Source organism: Scatophagus argus, chromosome 13 (genome assembly GCF_020382885.2).
Source record: "Scatophagus argus isolate fScaArg1 chromosome 13, fScaArg1.pri, whole genome shotgun sequence".
Lineage (NCBI taxonomy): Eukaryota > Metazoa > Chordata > Actinopteri > Scatophagidae > Scatophagus > Scatophagus argus.
Window position 1 is genome coordinate 15,897,381 of NC_058505.1, and position 20,400 is coordinate 15,917,780.

Consider the following 20,400-nt stretch of genomic DNA (forward strand, 5'->3'; position numbering starts at 1 on the left):
ACACATCTTACAGTCATAATGTCAGGTAAGACAGGTAAAGCAACTGTGTGAAACAAGAGTTTGAACATCTATTTTGCTTTATTTAAATGTGGAAATGGGATGATGTCATGTTATAGCACACGTGACCATTTCAAAGGAATACGCAAAAAAATGCGCTAAACAATATGAGGAAGATCCATGACGATGAGAGTAGGTAGGACTATTCCACATGCAACAGTTGTTTTATTCTTGCCAGAAGTGAGCCTCACTGTGCATGAGGGCCACCGTGACCTGCAAAAGCTGTCAGTCTGACATCTGGTATTCACGTTAGCTTACCAAATCCTTGCCACAAGCCCAAAAGCCTGTAATTTATAGTTCACCCGTTCAACTGAATCAGATTAATATATTATGAAGAAGAAAAACACTGAAAACACACAGTGGATCTTACAGGATAAAACCCACCTTCAAGGTTCCACTCCGCAGTCGTTGGCTGAACGAGTCGTGCTGGATTTATCTAACAACTAATAACGGCCTGTTTAGCTGGTCGAAGTGAAATCATGTCAGTAGTGTTAAACTGTTAGAACCATCAACTTAATCTATGCAAGATAACAAATTGTCCTTAAATGTTTCATCTACAGAGACAAACACACTGAAATTTGTTTTTCACTGCGTGACCATGTGGCTTGAGAGTGTGAGAAAAGTCTCACACAAGTCAATGCGAGCCTTTCTTCAGTGCTCACAAGGTGGTGACCATAATAAACAGCATTACAGCAAACAGCACTAAACAGCATTGTCACTGTGAGCATGTTAGCTAGCTAAGATCAATATTTATTTTCATTTTGCACCTGGTTCACTATGATGTTCTCTCTCTGTCTTTTATTTCCTATATGACCTTGCCAACCCAGTTTAGGTGTGCATGCCCTAATGTGGTTATAGATTTGTCATGTCAGTATGCATTTAGGGAAGCTGAAGCAGCTCAGTGAGTGTAATGCACGTAAAATAAAACATGGATTTTATTTAAGCATTAGCAAAATATGCTGTGGCAGAGATCTTAGTATACAAAAAAAACCCAGAACAACAGATATACCAAAACAAACACGCTAAATGTAACTACCAGTACATACATTTTTCGTTTAGTGCAGGCAGAACAAGCAAACAAGCAGCCTCCAGACAGTCAAACCTCATTCACTGAAGCTGTTCAGAATTTCACCTGTGAGTTTGACAACCGACTGGCACAGATGAACATCTAAAAATACACTGAATGACCTGATTTGAAGAAATGCTTGCCAGGAGGTCACAGATGTACAAGTTTATAGTACAAAAGAGGTCCTGCTGAGCACATGACTACAGCATCTTTTGAGGAAAGAACAAAAAAAGGAGAAGAAACAGTGCGAATATGACGTTTGTAAGATAAAATAAGATAGGCCTTTATTAGTCCTGCACTGTATGGGCACAGGCTTGACATTCACAGAGAGATAAATAACGCAGTGGGACCACACTTACTTGTGTCACCCATCATGGCATAATTTTAAGCGTACAGCCAGCAGCTCTGTGACGCTGGAGTTAGGCACAGCAGTGAATGTTAACACCAGTTGATAAGTTGAGGAACCACAAATTCTGAAGGGTGCTATTATTAATTTCACCACCAAATATCATGGATCATGACAGTCTATTCAACATTTGGCAAAAGAGTTACTTACTTCAAAGCAAATGCCAAACTCATGGGGACACTAGAATCAACAATTAGAGGATCACCAGAGCTGGTAAACTCCATCTTTTTGGCAACACAACATTTTGTGGCAACCCATCCAAAATTTGTTAAGACATTTAAAAGAGATTCACCTTGACCAAGAGATCGTCCGGCACTGCAACCCTTAGAGTCACGTGGCTTGTGTGGCTAAACACCGAAAAAACATTCATTCAAGAACACCTTCAATAAAGAAACAGCGTTAGTGGAGCAGCGTGTAAAAGAAATGCAGACACGCTAATATTATCAAAATAGATTTTATTCTAGACCTTGAAATCTGAGTGATATTACAACAGTCAGATCGGGAAGGCTGCCGAATGCAACCATGTGAGTGAGAGAGAAAAAGAGTACAACGTAGGTGAGGGCAAAGACAACACAACCAAAGAAAAAAATCTGCAAATTGGTATTTACATGTTCTGTGTTATAATACATCAACAATTAAATCCAGATTTTAGATTTTTTGTTCATTTCGTGTATGTAACTAGAAATAAATCAGAATTACAAAAGTTTTGAGAAGTACAAAACCTTCAAGGGTTCTCCAACATAGCAAAGATAGAATTAACATTAGTTCTTTCGGTAGGAACTAAAGATAGCAAACACACTTGAATGCAGTGTAAAAAGCTTATCGTCTAAAAACGAAACATTATAAAATACCATTCCACTGTCATAGACATCATTTGAAATAGTGTCTTTGTGGTACAGTCCAATCACTGCTGACTGTATTAAAGCAAACTTCAAAGTAGTCTTCAGTACAAACTTTAAAAAAAACAAAAAAAACAAGAAAACCAAAAACCTCTGAAATGTGTATGAAGCCATTAGCAAGATGGGACCTGGAATGCCACGAAGTTGGCCTGCTTCGACTTTTGACGTCCCGGGAGGACTCAGATAGGACACTTTTCACCCTTTGTTTACTCGCAGGAACACTGCACATTTTCTGCATCAATTCTGATTCATCTTTAAGAGCATTTTTAAACATTAGATGTGTCTACGATGGCATTAACAAACACACCTCCCTGTTTCTCCATTTTAAGTCTAAAGTGCAGGAAAAAAACCCACCAAAGGGATGCTTTTTTTATTATTATTTTGGCTATGACTGTTCAATGGTATTTTATAAACAAAACCATTCCTCATGGTCAGGACCCCTGGTGATGCACAATAACATCATATATTGTATTTCAAGCATCTTCAAAAAGTAACTTTAAAATCCACTCTTAGGGTATGAGTGGCATACAGAAAGAATCCCCTGTGTGTGTGTGTGTGTGTGTGTGTGTATGCAGATACCATGTTACATCAAGTCAAATGCTGCAAGTCTGCTTTTTCACAACAAACACAGACCTGCCTCAAAACACCAACTCTGAACACTACAAACAAAAGCGCCATCTATTGGTGCATAGGCCTGAACACAGCCCGTCTCCAGAGTGTGTGTGTGTATGTTAGTGCTAAACCGCCTGACAACAGCAAACCAAAGCAGGGACTGTAGTGTGTGTGCTGAGGTCGGTAATGGACATGAATGCCAGACATGTAACAGATTGAAAGTCAAGACGCATTGAAGCTGAAACGACTGCTCAACACGACACACTGATATGACCTCGAGCCTCATTAATTAGTCATTTCAGTTGTGATGTGAGTGAAGGTTGAGCCATGTTTAAAAGAGTGCCATCAAACACTGTGTGCCTGCAGAGGACGTGATACTCCAGATGATATTCTGCTGTTTAATGACCAAGCAAGGGAAACAGGACACAATTAGAACAGCTTAGTTTGATTATCATTCAGCACTGGTTAGCAAAGAGCAATTAACTGAGGCAACAAACACAATTATGCTTATTAATTACTGACGTCAGATGGATGCGAGGCGTTATGGCCCTGTTTTTCCTGTCCCTCTCTCTCTCTCTCTCCCCTTTCACCCACAGACCCCAGAAGCTGCACCGATACCAGAAAGCAAGCTATTCCTGTGCCACATTGCCTCACTGCTGATGCAAAAGCATAGCCTCCTATATGTAAGATCCAGGATGAGCTCAGTGTCTGAAACCTGGGGCTGGATGCACATCAACTTCGATGTCTTTCTGCCCAGCATATGGCTAGACTGAGATCGACAAGATATTTTTACAGCCACAAAGATTACCTTTCAGCCTTTCAGCCCCCCTAGGGTTCTGAATTATTTAGAGCTCTATATTAACCTGATGAACACTTGAAAAACCATTTCTGAGGATAAAAGTTGCCAAAAGAAAAGGCTGTTCACCCTATCATTAACTGCTTTATACTTTTGTCAAAAAAAAGGTAAAAATGGACAAAAATAGAGTTGACAAAATAATAAACCACTTCATCTTCTAAGCTACACAGCTGCATTTTTTGAACCTTAAAGAGTGCCCAGAAGTGGATGAACGAATCTCCCAATGAACAACTCTGAACCCTTCTCTCCCAGCCCATGTCATATAAAACCCACACATCAGCAAAATCCAAATTCAAAAACAATGTCCACAGGACACCAGATGCTGACATATGCAATATGCACACACCAACAGAGAACAAAATTCTTTAGTTTTCAGGTACAAAGGATAAAAAGAGGAAAGCAAAATGAATCCTGGTGTTTTGGTTTGAACGTGACAGGTCTGACAAGTACTGTGTTTACAGAGAAATGTTTCTTCCTGCAGGTCTGTCTGACACATGTGCATAAGAACTGTAAAATGTGACAAAAGTGTGGTCCTTGTATGTACACTGGGGGGGGCAGACTCCATCTGGCTGTAATGGTGGGCCATGGCATCTGATGGGACTACAGCAGTGTGGTGGACAGGCAGGGACAGTCAGTCATTTTGGCTATGTACACATTCGTAGTCGGTCCACGGCTCCCCCAGACAAGTGTCATTTTCTCAGGTCTAATACACACACCTAGAAATGGAAGGATGTAACAATTACACATTATGCAACTTCTGTCACAAGAGTTTTTGTTTGTGCTACATCATGCCTCTTACAGGACCATGCATCAGTAAATTCAGACTTTGGTGTTTCATCCAGTTTTATTTTGAAACCTGAATGAAAACTGTATGAGTCAAACCAAGACGAAAACTGTTCAGTTTGTCATTCCATTCTGTGTAATGCCAGTGTGAAGAAAAGCCACAAGACAGCTTAATCAAACACAAATGTCAAAAGTAACAAGATAAGATAGGTTAAGAAAAGTATCTTGTTATCATTTTCGATTTCCAGTGTTTATCGGAGTCTGTTCATGTCAATAATGACAGACAGGTAGCCACAAGCTAATGTCTAGCAGGTGTAAACACTCACACAATGGGTGTTACGGGTCACGTAACTCGTTTGTGAAATCACATTTGGGTTTTCAGACAAGTTTCCCAGACTTGTTCAAAAGAAGGATAAGAAACTTAACCTCATAAAATAAATAAATGTATGAAGTAAATGGGGCGACACCTAAGTGTAAACCTGGTGTGTCACTGGTGTGAGGGCTACTGCGTCACGCACATACACACCCTGACGCATAACCTGCTTATGAGACCAGACCATTAACAAAGTGGACACCAAACAGTACGTGAAGACTTGAAACTAGTAACCGAGACCATAAACTCGTTAAGAAACACTTTACTGAGATCATTTTCTCATAAACTTAGATATAATCGAACTTGAAATCATTAGAACAACTGCCGGTTTAAGGCACTTCTACAATGACTTCACTTTGCAGAATAGGAAGCTTCATCCGTATTTCATACGGTTAAAGGCGATGACTCATTTTTCAGACACTAACAGTTATATCTATTGTTAACTAATTGCGTTTTTTAGGCTATGTTTTGAACCATGAGATCAGTTTAAGTTCCTACAGTCACTGCAGCTGTGTTGAAATGCTAGTCAGCAAATTGTTCACATGTCCTGCACATGATGCAACTCTGAACCACGTGAACATGGCCTGACAAATGAAGCACTGAAGCCTCATGTCATAAGTCACGCACTTGACTTTTATCCCGAGCAGAACCAGGTCCTGACCTCAGTGTCATCCCTGATTGTGACCAGAGGTATTTTATGGTATCAGCTTGCCTGTGTTGAATGCACACAGCAGACCCTCAGCAGTCTGATGTGACCGTTAGTGTGTGTGGGTGACTTCTACTTTCAGTTTAGGATGTGTTGTTGTAGAGCATTCAGGTATCACAACTCACCGATCCATCTGATGCGCTGGCTCCTACTTTGTCCCCTGTGGCGTTCCAACACACTTCGAAGATCCCCCCTGTGCCCCGGTAGCTGTGAACTAAAGTCCCAGTCTGAAGGCACACATACATTAACAATATTAGGCAACAAACTCATCCCACGTATTAATGCCTCATAATGATAAAGTCTCTGACAATCATAATGGTAATGTTTATTAGGGAGTGATTATAATTTGGAAGTATTATCCCAGACCTGAGTGTTCCAGATGTGAACACACTTGTCAAAGGAGCCGCTGGCGAGGTGCCTGCCATCAGGACTGAAGGCCACACTGTAGACGGGCTCCTGGTGGCGGGTCAGTGTGTGGATACACACCCCGCGCTCCACGTCCCACAGGCGCACCGTTGAGTCAAATGATGCGCTAGACAGAGGATACAAGAAGATCAATGAGTGTGCAAGGAGTGTCCAAGAGTCATATTGTGATGAAACTAACTGCCATGTACTCTGTTAATCTAAACAAAACCTCTTCTTTTCCACCCAAACTTTATGAATCAACTGCTGCCTTGTTTCATTTAATCATTTAATGTAACTGTTGCCTTACACAGTATCTTGGAAGGTAAACATGACGCAGCAGACTGATTTTTCTATTATCTATTCTCTTATTGAGACACTGACTGCTTTTCAGTAATACCCCTTGAATGGCATTGTCAGTTTGTCAATTCTGCTCAGGCACCACAGGATTTTAGGGTTGATCATTTGGAAAAGCCCACTCTGATCTGTTTGACCCTGTGTTATTTCCACTGCAGCATCTTTCACTGGTGCATCTGAAAAGTATTCAGGGAGGCCGTGTGTTGACTCACAAGCTATGTTAGCCAAAACCTTAGCACATAAATTAGTAATATCAGATCAATGAGCGAATTCACTTGATCCGCAAGCAGAAGTGAATCCCAAACCCTGCTTCTGTACGGTGCATGCCCAGTTGTGCGCAAGAGCCAGGTTAACTTCTGACTCAAAGTTACAGACTTGCTCAGCCACTAAGCCAGGGGCTTAAAGCACACCACCTGAGCCGGAGAACAAGTGAACTGCTGCAGCAGGGATGTGGGTGGGTCAAATGTTGTTGTCTTCAAATGACAAATGCGCATTTGTCAATCATAATCATCCCCACTTGATGTTTGCATGAAGGCAGGGGGGTAAATTCAGTGCTATGACTATCTGCACACTTCTTCTTCTTCTTTTGACTTTTAGCAGGCTAAACACTGCTGCTGCTGCTGCCTGTTGCTAATGTTGTCTCGTGGTCACCAGATTTTTACGTAGTTCAGAGTGACAAATTCTACCAGCAAACACAGATGTCAAAATGCGCACCTGCTATGCAAAATGCATACAGCTTTGCGGTTCTGTCGGTGGTGCTTTGTGAGCTCACCTGGCCAGCATGAGGTTGGCACTGGGGTTGTTGGTCCCGGGTCCTGTGGGGCTCCACTTGATGGTGTAGATTTCTTTACTGTGAGCCTGGAGGTCATGGACACACGAGTCCTGCTTCATACTCCAGATCTATGCCAGATAGGATAAAAGAAGCTGTTATTATACTTTTTTATCACAATAGATACAACAACGCATTCAATCGAGCGTTTGGCTGACTCGGACTAAGTCTGCACGTTACGCGAACTGACCTTCAGTGTCATGTCGTCTGAGCAGGAGGCCAGCAAGCTGCCAGTGGGATCCCACTTGATGGCGTTCACCTCATTCTACAGTGAGTAAGATCAAAGTGTTAGAAAACAAAACAGAAACAGCATATTTGACTGACAACAGAAATAAAATACAGTTTGTGTATTTATACTTTACACAATAAGTGATGTTTGGAGGATTTTCAACTGACAGTTGGAAGTTATTATTGTTGTGAATAAATGCACCTTACGAGTACGATTAACTACAAGCTGCCGAGAGTCAGAGCCAGAATTCATATTGACTTATCAATGCTTTAAGAACCAATCTGTATTCAGAGGGTTTCCATTACCATTATACATAGGAATACTGTCTTACCGTGTGTCCCTGGAAGGTCTTGACTGGTCTGTCCTGACCCAGCTTACACACATGGATGCACATGTCTGTGCTACAGGAGGCGAATGTGTTGTTGCTCTGCCAGTCGACATCCAGAGCAGGTGCTGATGGGAGACAGAGATGGAGAGGGCTGCTGCAGCAGTGAGGTATTTACACAGAACATGTGAATAGAAATTTCCTATTGCCACAATGGACCTGATAATCAACTATAAAAACAGAAGTCTAAGTACTCATCTCATCTGTCTTATGTGACACTCCCAGCAAACAAAATATGAAAACGCAGACATCGTTGACAAAATGTGTAAAGATAAGATGGGCTGAATAAGATACAATAGACATTTGTGGTCCAATGGAATGAGCGGAAGCTCTCCTGAGCACTACATATCGTCAAAGACTGGATATCCAAAGGATATTTGTCTGTATTCCAATTTGTAAGGTTACCCATATCAGCTGTTGTTTACATAACTGGTGATTCACAAGGTAATGTAAAAATGGCTGTTGATGGTGTTGCATTGGCTCATGATTTCAACCAATCACCTTTCACATAAATCTCTCCGAGATCGGTTACTTGAGTTTGGAGAGTACTTATTCTGAGGGAGAAGCTAAAAAAAGTTCCTCAAAACTGAGTTCTATAATTGATCAGAGATACATGTGAATTTATCATCAGTATGGTCTCACAGAAGTTCAGCAAATGGTAGCAACTGTGTAAAAACACAAAAGACTTTAGCATGAAAAGTCAGCGGTGTCACAGAGATGACTCCTGTCACTCACCAGAGTGGAAAGGAAATTGTTGCTTTGCCTCTCCAGTGTGGGCGTCCCAAATAATTGTAGTCTGTGTGAAAAAGGAGATCTTCATTATTTGTACTAAAGTAGTTTAGTCTATGTTGGGAAATCAATAAAAACATGATGTAAAGAATAAAAAAGGTGCAGTTATTGAAAAAAATACTGCAAGCCACGTTCAGTTGATACATTTCAGACATATCGGGCCTTTTAATACCTCTAAGACATCCACACTTGTGTGCTCAAAGGGACTCTGTGCATAAGATTATGTTTCAGTACACTAGATGGCAATGTTAAACAACGTCAAGAAACAGCTGACACTTTGGGACAGGACGAGAGCATGCCTGTTACTCTCACCTGTCAGTCCCCAACCTGTGCTAAGTGTAAGAAGACCCAGACATGCAGGTATACTCTGAGGACAGCACACAACACAGCTGCACAGATCTGTTTGTCTACATGCATGCTGTCCACAGTCTGTGCTTTTTCCCCTTGTCATAATTAGTGTCACATAAATCGACAGGTGAAGATTCTTTTAATATTTCATGTCAAGAAACCAAACTATTCACAACCTTCACAACCTATATTATTTTAGCCGTGTCACAAACCAAAATAAAAGTTAACTCTCGAGCAGTATTAATACAGGGCCACTTTAAAAACTAAATGACACAAGACCCCAACAATGAGCACAAAAATGCTGCGATCCATGGAGCCGGGGGATAATTCTCTCTATTTTGCATTTTCTCTCTAATCTCTATAGTTATCACTACAAGCATTCTGTTTTACAATACACATAGAAATTTCATCCGCCATTAATATGAATATATTGATTAATGCAGCTTCAACATGATAGAAAATTGTTTCCTTCTGGAAGTTTTTTGGTTTTACACTACACACTACTGTAAAAACATCTCTCACTGTGTTAAATCCCACCTCTTCATCATCCTGTTTCCATGGGAATAATGCCACATTTTAGTTATGGTGACTTTGAAGTGGAAAGTCTGAACACAGAACAAGCTGCAGTGCTCACAAATTCATCCCTTATTCAACCCTAAAATCAATGTGCCTTACCTTGTCTACACCAGCACTTAGGATGAAGTTTCCTTTCTTATTCCACTTGAGAGCAAATATAGGACCTTTATGCTGGCCCAAAGTACTGGCCAGGTTACCTAAAAATATGATATCAACAATGCAACTTAGAGCAAAAACATTTCACCATGCTTGAGTCCTTTCAAAGGAGTGATGCAACACAAAGTAAGAATCTTACCGTCTTTGGTCCATATTCTGGCAAAGCCATCATATGAACCTGTTGCAAGCAACGTTCCCTCACTCTGAAAGAAAGATTCTCGTTAGCCTGAAGTCAGTTTCATTTAATCTTTTTCAGTTTTATTTGCATATTCTGAGTCTACAGCTATATTTTTGCTTTGTTCATTATAAAGGACATGTTATAGTGGAAGTAGTTAATGACAGCTAAAATATTACCGTGTTGTGCACTGACTTTTACTACTCAGGGAAAAAGTAGTTTGAAGCTAAGCACCACACAAGGCCTTTTCCCTCGTGGGAGTGAATTGTCCCCATATATCTGGTTGGAAGTAATGCATTTGGCAGAAGTAGAGGCCACAGGCGCACACACAAGCACGCACACACAGACCACTAGATTAGATTACTAAAGACTATGCTCAGTGGAACAGACATACAATATACTGTTCAACGACATACACACACACACGCTTACATTCCAGTCTAGTGAGGTGACGTCTTTGTTGCTGGGTACGTCCTGGCCCCCTTCCCGTATGCAGTGCCTCAGAACCAGTTGGGTGGATCCGCCTGTGCTGTTCTCACTCAGGTTCCAGATCCGTGCTGTTGAGTCTCCGGACCTGCCCGAGCAATACACACACATGCACGGACAATCTAACATTAAGCACAGCTTTGGATCTTATAACGAATACTCAAAATGGTATAAAATCAACAATAGCTGGGTTTGAAAGCATTTTAGGGAACCCGAATCCAGCATAAAATCCTCCCAAATCTTTTAAATTCCTATTCAAACCTTTTCACATCATCTGCTGGGAAAAAAGAAGAATGTAATTATACAAGCACAAAACTCATTAACTTTTACAGGGTTTGTGTGGAAGTAAGCCCCTTATGCAGCTCCTCTTAAATTACACGACTGCACCCCAAGTAATTTTTCACCATTTCCATCTGATTCTGAGAGGTGTGCCCAGGCGTGAGAGCAGGACTGCTAAATATAGAGTATATGAATCTATGCTGTGTGAGAGTGAAAGTAAATATTTGCAGTTTGGTCTAATCAGCTGATAGTTGCATAGTCTGTCCAGAACACAACCCTACTCGTGAGATAAGGAGTGCGCAATCTGGTGATTTTCTATCAACATCAACAATCTATTTTTCAGGCAAATGGCAGAGATCATGATATTTAATGTCCTCTTCCCCCTGTATCCAAACCTCACACAACCTCACTGACTAGATCACTGACAGAGCTCCAATAACTGAACAAACAATAGAGGGATGTAGCCAACATACTGGTTATGTTTATTGGGACAATTACTTCAAATGGCTCTTCTTTACATACAATATGTAATAGTCAGAGGACAGGGTATTTCAAAACTGAGAAAAAAGATCACAATTTAGATCATGGATGATGATTAAAGATAGTAAACAGGCTGTGATATCTTTTCTGCCCACCCCTACTCTAGGCTATCTGTTTTCTTAAAGCCAAAAAATAAGTAGTGCATGCTGCTGAAGACAGTGAAACTGCCACAAACTTCTTTGCTTGGACATGTGCTTAAAGTCCACCAATAACCCACAAAATGGAGTATAAGGATACAATGAACAACCACCATAACTCTACGATTGTATCCCTCTTAATCAGCTAATCTGTCAGTAGAGTCTTGGCTGACTAATAACTGTTACACAATAAGTCCTACATCATTAGTTGTTACTGGAAAATCCAGCGTCACAGTAATAATTTAATAAGGCCTACATTGTAAGAGATTCTTCTGCATGACTGCATTCATCTGGTAGATAATGATGCCGAAAAAACAATCACTTTAGTCAACAAAGGTTTGTTTAGTGCTGACTACTGTGGAAGTCAGCTGTACCCTCACACACCCCAGTTTTGCCCAAACAAGACAAAGTTGCTGTTTTAACCCCATTTGTTTTTAGAGAATTTTTAACTGTCGTTAGCTGACCAACAGAGATAAATCTTGCTTTAAATTAATTCATGGAGGTCCATTTAGTTTAAACGAGTAAACTCACTCTTGGCCACAGACAGGACCAGAGGGGCTAATCTGATCATTTGGTGCTGATTTTCAAATCATTATAGTTAAAGGTTGTCATTAAAATTCTATTTGAATTAAATATAAATAATATATAAAATGTACTAATAACATGACTAGTTCATTTTAAAGTAACTAATGCATAACTCGACCTGAATACCCAACCAGAAATGACACTTTTCCATGTGATGCTAAACATCGCAAAGTCAGTGAAGGCCACAAGGACGAGAAGGATAACACAGACACTGACCCTGAGGCAAGGAGGTCGTTCACTGGGTTCCAGGCACAGATAAAGACCTCTGATTCGTGGCCCCTCAGGACCATGGCTTTACTTTGGGGGATTTCCACATCCCTGTCCACCTCCATCATCTCTGAGTGGTGATCTACAGGAAGGAGAGAGAAACAACCTTTAACTACAAGTTTACGTAACAGCATGTGGTATGTACTATACTAACGTTCCACATTTACGGATGAGGCCACTGCAGTTGCAATTTTCAAAATGTAATGAAAAACAAAAAAACAAAAAAATTGCCTATTACTTCTGAAACAAATAGATAGTGTTCCCCCACACAAAGGCCTTATTTGGGCGGACGAGCAAAGCTATTAACAACCAGGCTAGCAAACTGCATGAATTTTAGCAAAGGCAGAGATCTGAGATCATCTAATTAGCTACAAACCAGACCAGTCCCTCAGCAGTGCACATGCACATCACCGCCTGATCTCATTAACTTAAGCAGAACGGCGACGCCACTGTTTCTCAGCAAGACGCAAGTAAACGGTGCTGCGAGGAGTGTAGACCAGTCTGAACAGCTGACAGCTGTGAAATTAAAGAGCAGGCTGTGCTGTCAGTGAATGGCAACAGTGTTTGTACCAAACCACGGCTTGTCCGAAAGTAGTCCCTGCAAAATACAAGCAATCGAGCCCATGCAAGTGAATAAGTTCCTTTGAGACTCATCTTTAGCCCATGAAGTATTCATGGAATCTGCCCCTCAGTAGTACTCTATAATTTAATTCTGAGGCCCTCTGTGTTATTGTGATTAAAACATGATGGGAAAAGGAGGAGGTTTTGAGGGAAAACAGCTAGACCATATTTTTCTTTTATGCTAAAACAAACAAACAATTGTACACTAGGAAAAGTTGAATAAATACCGTGCTACACAGGTAGGACAAAACCATGAGGAAACGTGTGAGGATATCAAGAGAACACCAGGCTATCTTTATGTAATCCCAAGCAAACCACAAACATTTACAAAACTAAATCCCAAAATTGTTCTGCAGCTGTCATGAGAACAACAAATAACAATCTCACACATACATACAAACACACACAAGCAGTCAAAAAGAGGTGGTGAGATTTAACTTCATGCAACAAGAAGTGCATGACAGTCCATTTAAAACAACAATTTTGTATAATTCAAGTTTTTACACTTAACTGTCTGCTGCATTAAATAAAATTCACATCAATGTCACACACATTCAAGTGAAAGGTGATAATCATACACAACGATGTAAGCATCTTACAAGCATGAATCTCACAAGTGTGTTCAGCAATTTTCATCATCCAAGCACAAGAAGCACAATCTGTGATTGGCAGAAAGAGTAGGATTTTAGGATTTAGGAATGTATAGTCTCATATAAAAATAATCCCTCTCTATCATCACTTATGATCAAATAGAAGTGTGTGGTGGTGTCTGTATGTGCAGAGACCCAGCCCACTGCCTGTATTTTATTATTTGGCTGTACATTCAGAACATTTCTGGATGTATCTTTTAGCAGTGGTTATGTGGAGTATGAGGGTGGGACTCATAAAACTTAAGGAACATGGTGCCAGATTGTAAGAATGCATCTGGTGTGCACTTTTGGCGCTGTTGAGCTGAAAAGGAGGGGCCAACTCAGAATACTTGTTTGTAAACTGCAATTGACAAATCCAACTCGTACTGCTTTTAAGGAACTGATTAAGAGATTGTTAACAAACATGATCTAGCTTACTGGCTAAGGTGTGGGATCCGTTTTCTTCGCCGTTGGCAGCGCCCTCTCCATTCTTGGTGCTTCCCTGGGGCCCTGCGCTGCTGCCACTGCCTGCCGCCTGCTGCTGCTGCTGCTGCTGCTGGGCCAGCTTATCCCTGTAGGCCTGCTGCCTGGTCTGGACTACATCTGGCATCACAGCATCGATCAGAGACAGCGACTCAATGGGTCGCCCGTCAAATAAGGTTCCATCCTACAGAGACAATGTGCAAATTTATACATTCATCAAATTCACTAGAATGTATACGCCAACACACAAACATAAGGCTGACAGTGCACCTCTTCTTGCAAGTGTATTGTAAGGATACACTAATTAGTACTTGAGAGTTTCAAGGTGGATCCGGACCTCATTGATGCTGACTTCAGCCTCCACATACTGTAGGCCCTTCTGAATGATGGAGATGAGAGCAGCAGGGGGCACCAGGGCTCCATTGATGTTGGACTGACTGATGTGGCTCTCTATGCCAAAGGTGAATGCTGAGTGGGAGAAACCTGGAGCAGACAAAGATAATTTGAAAAGCAGTATGGAGTCAAAGTTCAGTTCAGCAGGGTATAACTTAATATTTGGTTTTCTTGTTTAGGGGAAAAAAGTGGAATTCGGAGAGGTATTCACCATAATAAATTCTTTATAACCCTTACCTGACTCTTGTAGATATCTGTAAACCAGGAAATTGACCTCATCACTGCTTATGCTCATTTTTAGTCCTGGTGATTAAACCATTGGCTCAGCACAGGATAGGAGCCTGTAAAAGTGAAGCGCAGGGAGTCTTGCTCAGTCAAGAGTTGATGATAGAATTGAGCTCAGTTGAGGGTTTAGCAGTATCTTCACCACTCGAGCATTAACATTCCAGACAAACATTAATGGATATTAAAAAGTAAGATGACATGCTGGGGCCCCATGCCAGGTGTAAAAGAGAGCTGTCTCACTCCCTGTTTCTCTCTGTTCTCTCTCACACACATGCACACACCCACACGCACTGAGGATGGTATTACACTAAAAGCTAACTACATATCTCACTACAAAACTGTTACACACAATGAAACAAAGAAGAGGAAGAGGCTGAAAAAAGACATCATCTTGCTTGACCTAGATCTTGCAAGTTCAAAACAGAGAAGTAGGCAAACGTGAGCTGTCTGCCATTTCATAGAAAATGATGTTCCATTCCTCTCTATTTTTGTAGGCTGCGGAAGCCTTCTGGCTCTAGGCTCAGGGCACCAGTTTCCATTCATTAACATACAACTGGAAATAATTACCAACAGTCTTCTTGAGACAGGGTGGATATTTTAGCCTAAAATGTCTGGAATAGATAGGTTTTAAAGCTCAGGACTAACAGATCCTACAGTCCTTGCATCCAGGTTCCATATTTATTCATGCAGAACCCGCACTGTTTAAATAGGACTGTGGAAATAAACAAGGGGTCTGGACAGGGGACAGAACCTCTACTGTTTCCATCATGCCAGCCCACTGAAAAAGTCAACATGTCTCCTGCCGCATCCCAGAGGCTGAGATCCAAGACCAACTGAACCAAAAGGCCTGCAATATAGTTGAAGGCCTTCAGTTATCCCTGACAAAGTGGTCGGAAAGTCCTGATTGCTAGTGTTTCTCACATTAAAGCACTACCACTAGAACTCAGCAAATGGCTTGACAAAATCTGACCAACTCACAGACTTCTGTCAAAAATGAAAGAATAATTAATGATATTCTTTCTCCAACCCTCATTCCAAGAGTTAGGAAGCTCATGAAAACATAAGTAAAAACAGAAAACAAACTGTGTTACAGACAACAGTTTTACAAAGTCTTCCTGAGCCCATTTAGTAATATTCTTCATACAGTCCTGTTTCTCAAAGTGGTGAAACTGTCTTTGTACTGTAATCAACTCAGTATGTCAAAAAGGATTAGTAAATTTCGGTTTTAGTTATGTTTTACACGGCATCACCAGCTTATTTGAATTGATATACTAGTACTGTACCCGTGCTCTTACAATTTTGCGTTTTTTTCATTACATTTTCTTTAAGGTTCAAGTTGTGGTGCACTGCCGGCATGTTGATGTGGCACACTAGCATATCTAACACTGCCTGGTGCTAGGAAATGTCATCACCATGCTAGTGATGCAGAAGCCGCGAATGGGGTCAGAGCTCACTATGAAGAATAGGTTGACAATTCACCTGGCTTAAGTGACATCGAACATCACACACTTTTACAAATCACACTGATGAATAGCTGTTTCAAGAGCAATGACACATCAACACTTGAAAAAGACAAATACCTGCTTTGTTTAAACAGAGACGAGTTACACTTGCAAATTAAATATCCTCACCTGAGTGGCTCATGTTACTTCATAATATTTTCAGCTGTAGAAAGGATTGGATTGGATATTTCATTCCAGATGGCCAGACTGTTGCGTTGTGTACTGGAATGACTGATGAAAAACGAGAAGAGTCTTCTGTGCGTGCTCTCTTGACTTAAATCATTTGCTTGCTTTCTGATTTTCTTCTAGTGCAGACAGAGAGGCAGCTTTCTTTCAACTATGGGCTCTACCACCAATTCAACATGCTCCCTTGGCTGAAGAGCGGCCAACAAGGGCCAACTAACAAAGCAAGGGCTACGAACATTTACTGATGGACCAAAACTGACCAACAGCCGACTATCACCCAGATGTGTCATGATCCTAAAACTGTAACAAGTCATAATGATGGACTTACTTAAGTAGTTGTTAACAGTTCTGTAAACATGACCATAATTTGTTAAAGATGTTAATTTTATTCCAACCCTTTATTGGGGTCTTGACTGTGTCCTTGCTGAACACTATACTCTTGCTGGTTGGACATAAAACTAAATTACAGCCACCCTGTTCTCTATGTGATCTTCCAGACAGCATTATCAGCATGCAGCACTTATAATGCTGTCAAAGCAGAATCTTCATACATGGGACAAAAACTGTACAAAGTGGGACACTAAATCATGAGATACACTACCCATGTGATCAAGATGTCTTCAGGGGCGCATCATTGCTGCGTTGTCCTCAGCAAGAATTCTCAGGCCCTGAGAGGAACAGAATAAAAGACAGAAACTGAATGCACCTCTTTCCACCCCTATATTATACTTACATTATACTAAAGTAAGATCAAGAAGGGACATACACTGGTTCTCCAGTACAAAACGACTTGCACTCAAATGTTTAGAAAATGTTCTATATTATATATGACTACGTTTGATTGCAGACCACCACTAATTCTGCAAACAAAAAGGAATCATTTGTTCCCTTCACAGTCTTGGTGTGCTTTAAATTCATACAAACAGCTATCATGTAGTGTACTTTAGTTTAATAATCTGCACTGACTTTCCATATGTTGTGTAAGTAACACTTTCTGTATGTCACTGTGTATTTAAATCTTAGTTTAGCAGCACAGGAACCATATAAGCCCTGCCAAATGTTCACAGAAGACAGTGATTCTCTATCAGCACTGTGACAAATTACCTTAATTAGACAGGACATTTTAGCAGCAGCTTGTCAGTGAGTGGGTGAAAAGGCAGGAAAGTGTTATGAACAAAGGGGCGTGTCACTAAACAATGAGAGAAACTGGGTCAGCAATGTAAAAAGCCAAAACAGCCAGTGAATATTTGTGTTGTGCACGGTGCAACCACCCCATGGGCATAATAAAATAAGAAGTATGTTTATGTATATAAGAAGTAAAATGAAATTGTTAATTTAAATTGGTAAGGGTGCATTTTAGATGGGGTGCATTTTAGATTTAAATGAGATGACGGTTGATTGCTACCTACAATGTTAACCTTCATCTCATTTCTGACACTGGATCACCTGGAGCCAACTGTTTTTGTCAGTTTTGACCATAGCCATTTCAGAACAACAATCGTCTTTGTGACTGCTGGACCTGGCTCAGTTGCCCTTCCTTAGGTCAGATTAATTTCGTGCAAGTTAAATACATGCAAGTTATGTCATCATGCTAATCTGCCGGTAGCTAACTTAGTAAGATAGCGCGGCGAGCTACTTGCGGAAATATATAGCCCATCCCCCACATGGTGGCGACTGTATGGGCTGAACAAACTACAGTGTGTACGTTAACAGACACGCTATATGTGGAAGATAGTCATCTGCTCCATACTATGCGGATGTATGGCTCAAAATGCATTTTGTTATTGTAAGGCAAACACCCCTTCTGCCAATGTCCCGCAGCACTGTATCTATAAAGTGTAACAATCACTTCACTCATCACAATTGCACTGTAGCGGTAAACTGACAATTGTCCACATGTTACTTACTGGATGTACAAGGGGAAAGGGCAATGGGCTTAATCCACTCTAGCATTAGTAATTGCACAGTAATTGTGAAATAAACAGACATCACTTGCGTCGTCCTATTCAGCGCGCTAACTATTATAATTAGAAGTTCTGTACCTATTAACAACCCATTTTAACACGGCACTCGATCTGCGCGACCATGAGCTTGGCAACGTTAGCTCATTGGCTAACATATGAGTTCATAGTTTTACCTAGGCAGCGGCCGTACCCGTCACCACACATTTGGTGCAGGTCACCAACAGTTAACTACCGAAGTAATACAATTAACCCAGCATGGGTCAGTGCTGTTTGTAATTATTTTATATAACATCTAAATGCAATGGCGTTAAGTTACATTTTCCGAAATAGCATTTCTTACGAGTACCATAAGACCATCAGCTTGCCGTCACTCTTAGCCTGCTAACAAGCTAGCCTGATGGCTAGAACTAGCATGCTATGCTAATGACAGTGTTGCTATAATCTCGTACCTACTTGGATAAAAGCGTTCAATTGCTGATATCTTCCACAGCTCTTGTGTTCAAATCAGACCATGTTATCTCTTTAATCGAAGATCGTTTTCGCACATATATTAACTATCATTAGGTTATAATATTTAAACTAAAGCCTGGCGCTAAGAAGCCAGAAACGGCTTCAGATATTCGACACAGTGGAGTGACCCGTCATGCAAAAATGAGCTGCCTGTAACTACTGTCTTTCAAACCGCCACACTGTATAGCTCAATATAACGATTAAGCCGTGACGGCGGCAGTGTAAAATCTAGTAACCTCGATTGAATACAGCAAAAGGGGTTGGTAGCTCACGTGAGAATACTCACTAACAGATCTATAATTATGAACGGTGTAATTTTAAATATTCGCTGAGCATAACCTGGATATAATGTTCTATCGGTCACTAACCTATTTTCCACAAGCATCCAATAACACCTCGTGGTTTGCTAATGCTGAAAACCCTCCCGGAGCGTTGATTAAATATTAGCTCCTAGCTTCTTTGACAGGTTCACAGGAAAATTGAGACACAGTTCCTCGTTGAAACCCACCAATGAGAAGGAATTAAAAAAAAAAAAAAAGCCGAGGCCTCTGGAAGTTTGTCTCGCAGCCAAGCACCAGTCATAACAGTGTTCTCGCCCATCCCCCCACGACAACTCATTTTTGCTTGTCTGGTCACCACTAGCCACGGATTAATGACACCCCACCCCCTATCCTTTGCTCAGTCATTCAGACTGGGAAAGTCAACAACAAGCTTACATCATCATTGCAATCTGTGTTTTACACAGATTTTTTTTTTTTTTTTTTTTAGCTGTATTCATAATCCATAATTATATTAATTTCCTCAGGGTTTCCAATGAAGATGATAGTCTGAAAGTTCATAGTGTATCCTAAAGAGAGTCATGAAATAACAAGGATTCAAGGAGTAAAAATTTGGTGCTTGTATTACTTTATAACTCAACTGACTGTAATTAGTAACTGTCCCCATTCAGTGGCAGCTATGCCTCAACCTTTTCCATTGTGAGATGATGACATATCATGAAATGCTGAATTTGAAACAATTAAATTAGTTATACAACAGTACTTAGTGTGCAATATATTCAGTTCATTCTTTTTTTGAAGTATTTCTTTTCTTGTCACAACAAAAAAGTATCTCTTCTGGGAGTGCGGATGCTCTGACAACATTCCTTAATTATTTCTCACACTTTGTGGATCCTCACAAAGTTACGAAAACTAAAAAACAACCACAACTCAAAATAATGTTTTATTTTGTTAGAAAAAACTATTTATCTTTGCAAAAATGGCTTAGCAGGTCATCTTTAGCCATGTCAACATTGATAATATGGCAATGATAAAAGATTTTCATGCAATGAGATGGTGAAAGTTTATAAGGAATTTATTTGTATATCTGCATGTGTTGCTGAGTGATGAATTTGGCTGTAGCATGCAGTATAATACTGCACTTTTATTACTCTTTGCTACCTCCCAGCATCTGAGCTGTTGGATCCTTCCACTCAGTTGCCTCAGTGCTCTTCTGGCCCTTTGACAATATCCTTGCAAATCATTCGCCAG

The 20,400-nt window shown here is 40.6% G+C and overlaps 1 protein-coding gene across 6 annotated transcripts; it reads right to left on the reverse strand.

The window, feature by feature from the left end:
* Positions 1–1,967: 1,967 nt before the first annotated feature.
* tbl1xr1b (tbl1x receptor 1b) lies at positions 1,968–19,438 on the reverse strand. Of its 6 annotated transcripts, none has more exons than XM_046408668.1 (17): positions 19,240–19,438; positions 16,999–17,065; positions 16,341–16,442; positions 14,662–14,765; positions 14,369–14,514; positions 13,987–14,215; positions 12,248–12,380; positions 10,437–10,578; positions 9,969–10,032; positions 9,773–9,870; positions 8,696–8,756; positions 7,907–8,028; positions 7,537–7,611; positions 7,290–7,417; positions 6,125–6,290; positions 5,884–5,985; positions 1,968–4,612 (listed from the first exon to the last, which is right to left on the reverse strand). In XM_046408668.1, exons 4-17 carry the CDS (start codon positions 14,717–14,719, stop codon positions 4,586–4,588), a joined length of 1,551 nt encoding a protein of 516 aa, XP_046264624.1. In that variant the 5' UTR covers positions 14,720–14,765; positions 16,341–16,442; positions 16,999–17,065; positions 19,240–19,438; the 3' UTR covers positions 1,968–4,585. The 6 variants fall into 6 exon arrangements, with proteins under 6 accessions (XP_046264624.1, XP_046264621.1, XP_046264622.1 ...); XM_046408665.1 differs by lacking the exon at positions 19,240–19,438 and adding an exon at positions 18,815–19,014; XM_046408666.1 differs by lacking the exon at positions 19,240–19,438 and adding an exon at positions 18,811–19,014.
* Positions 19,439–20,400: the final 962 nt, after the last annotated feature.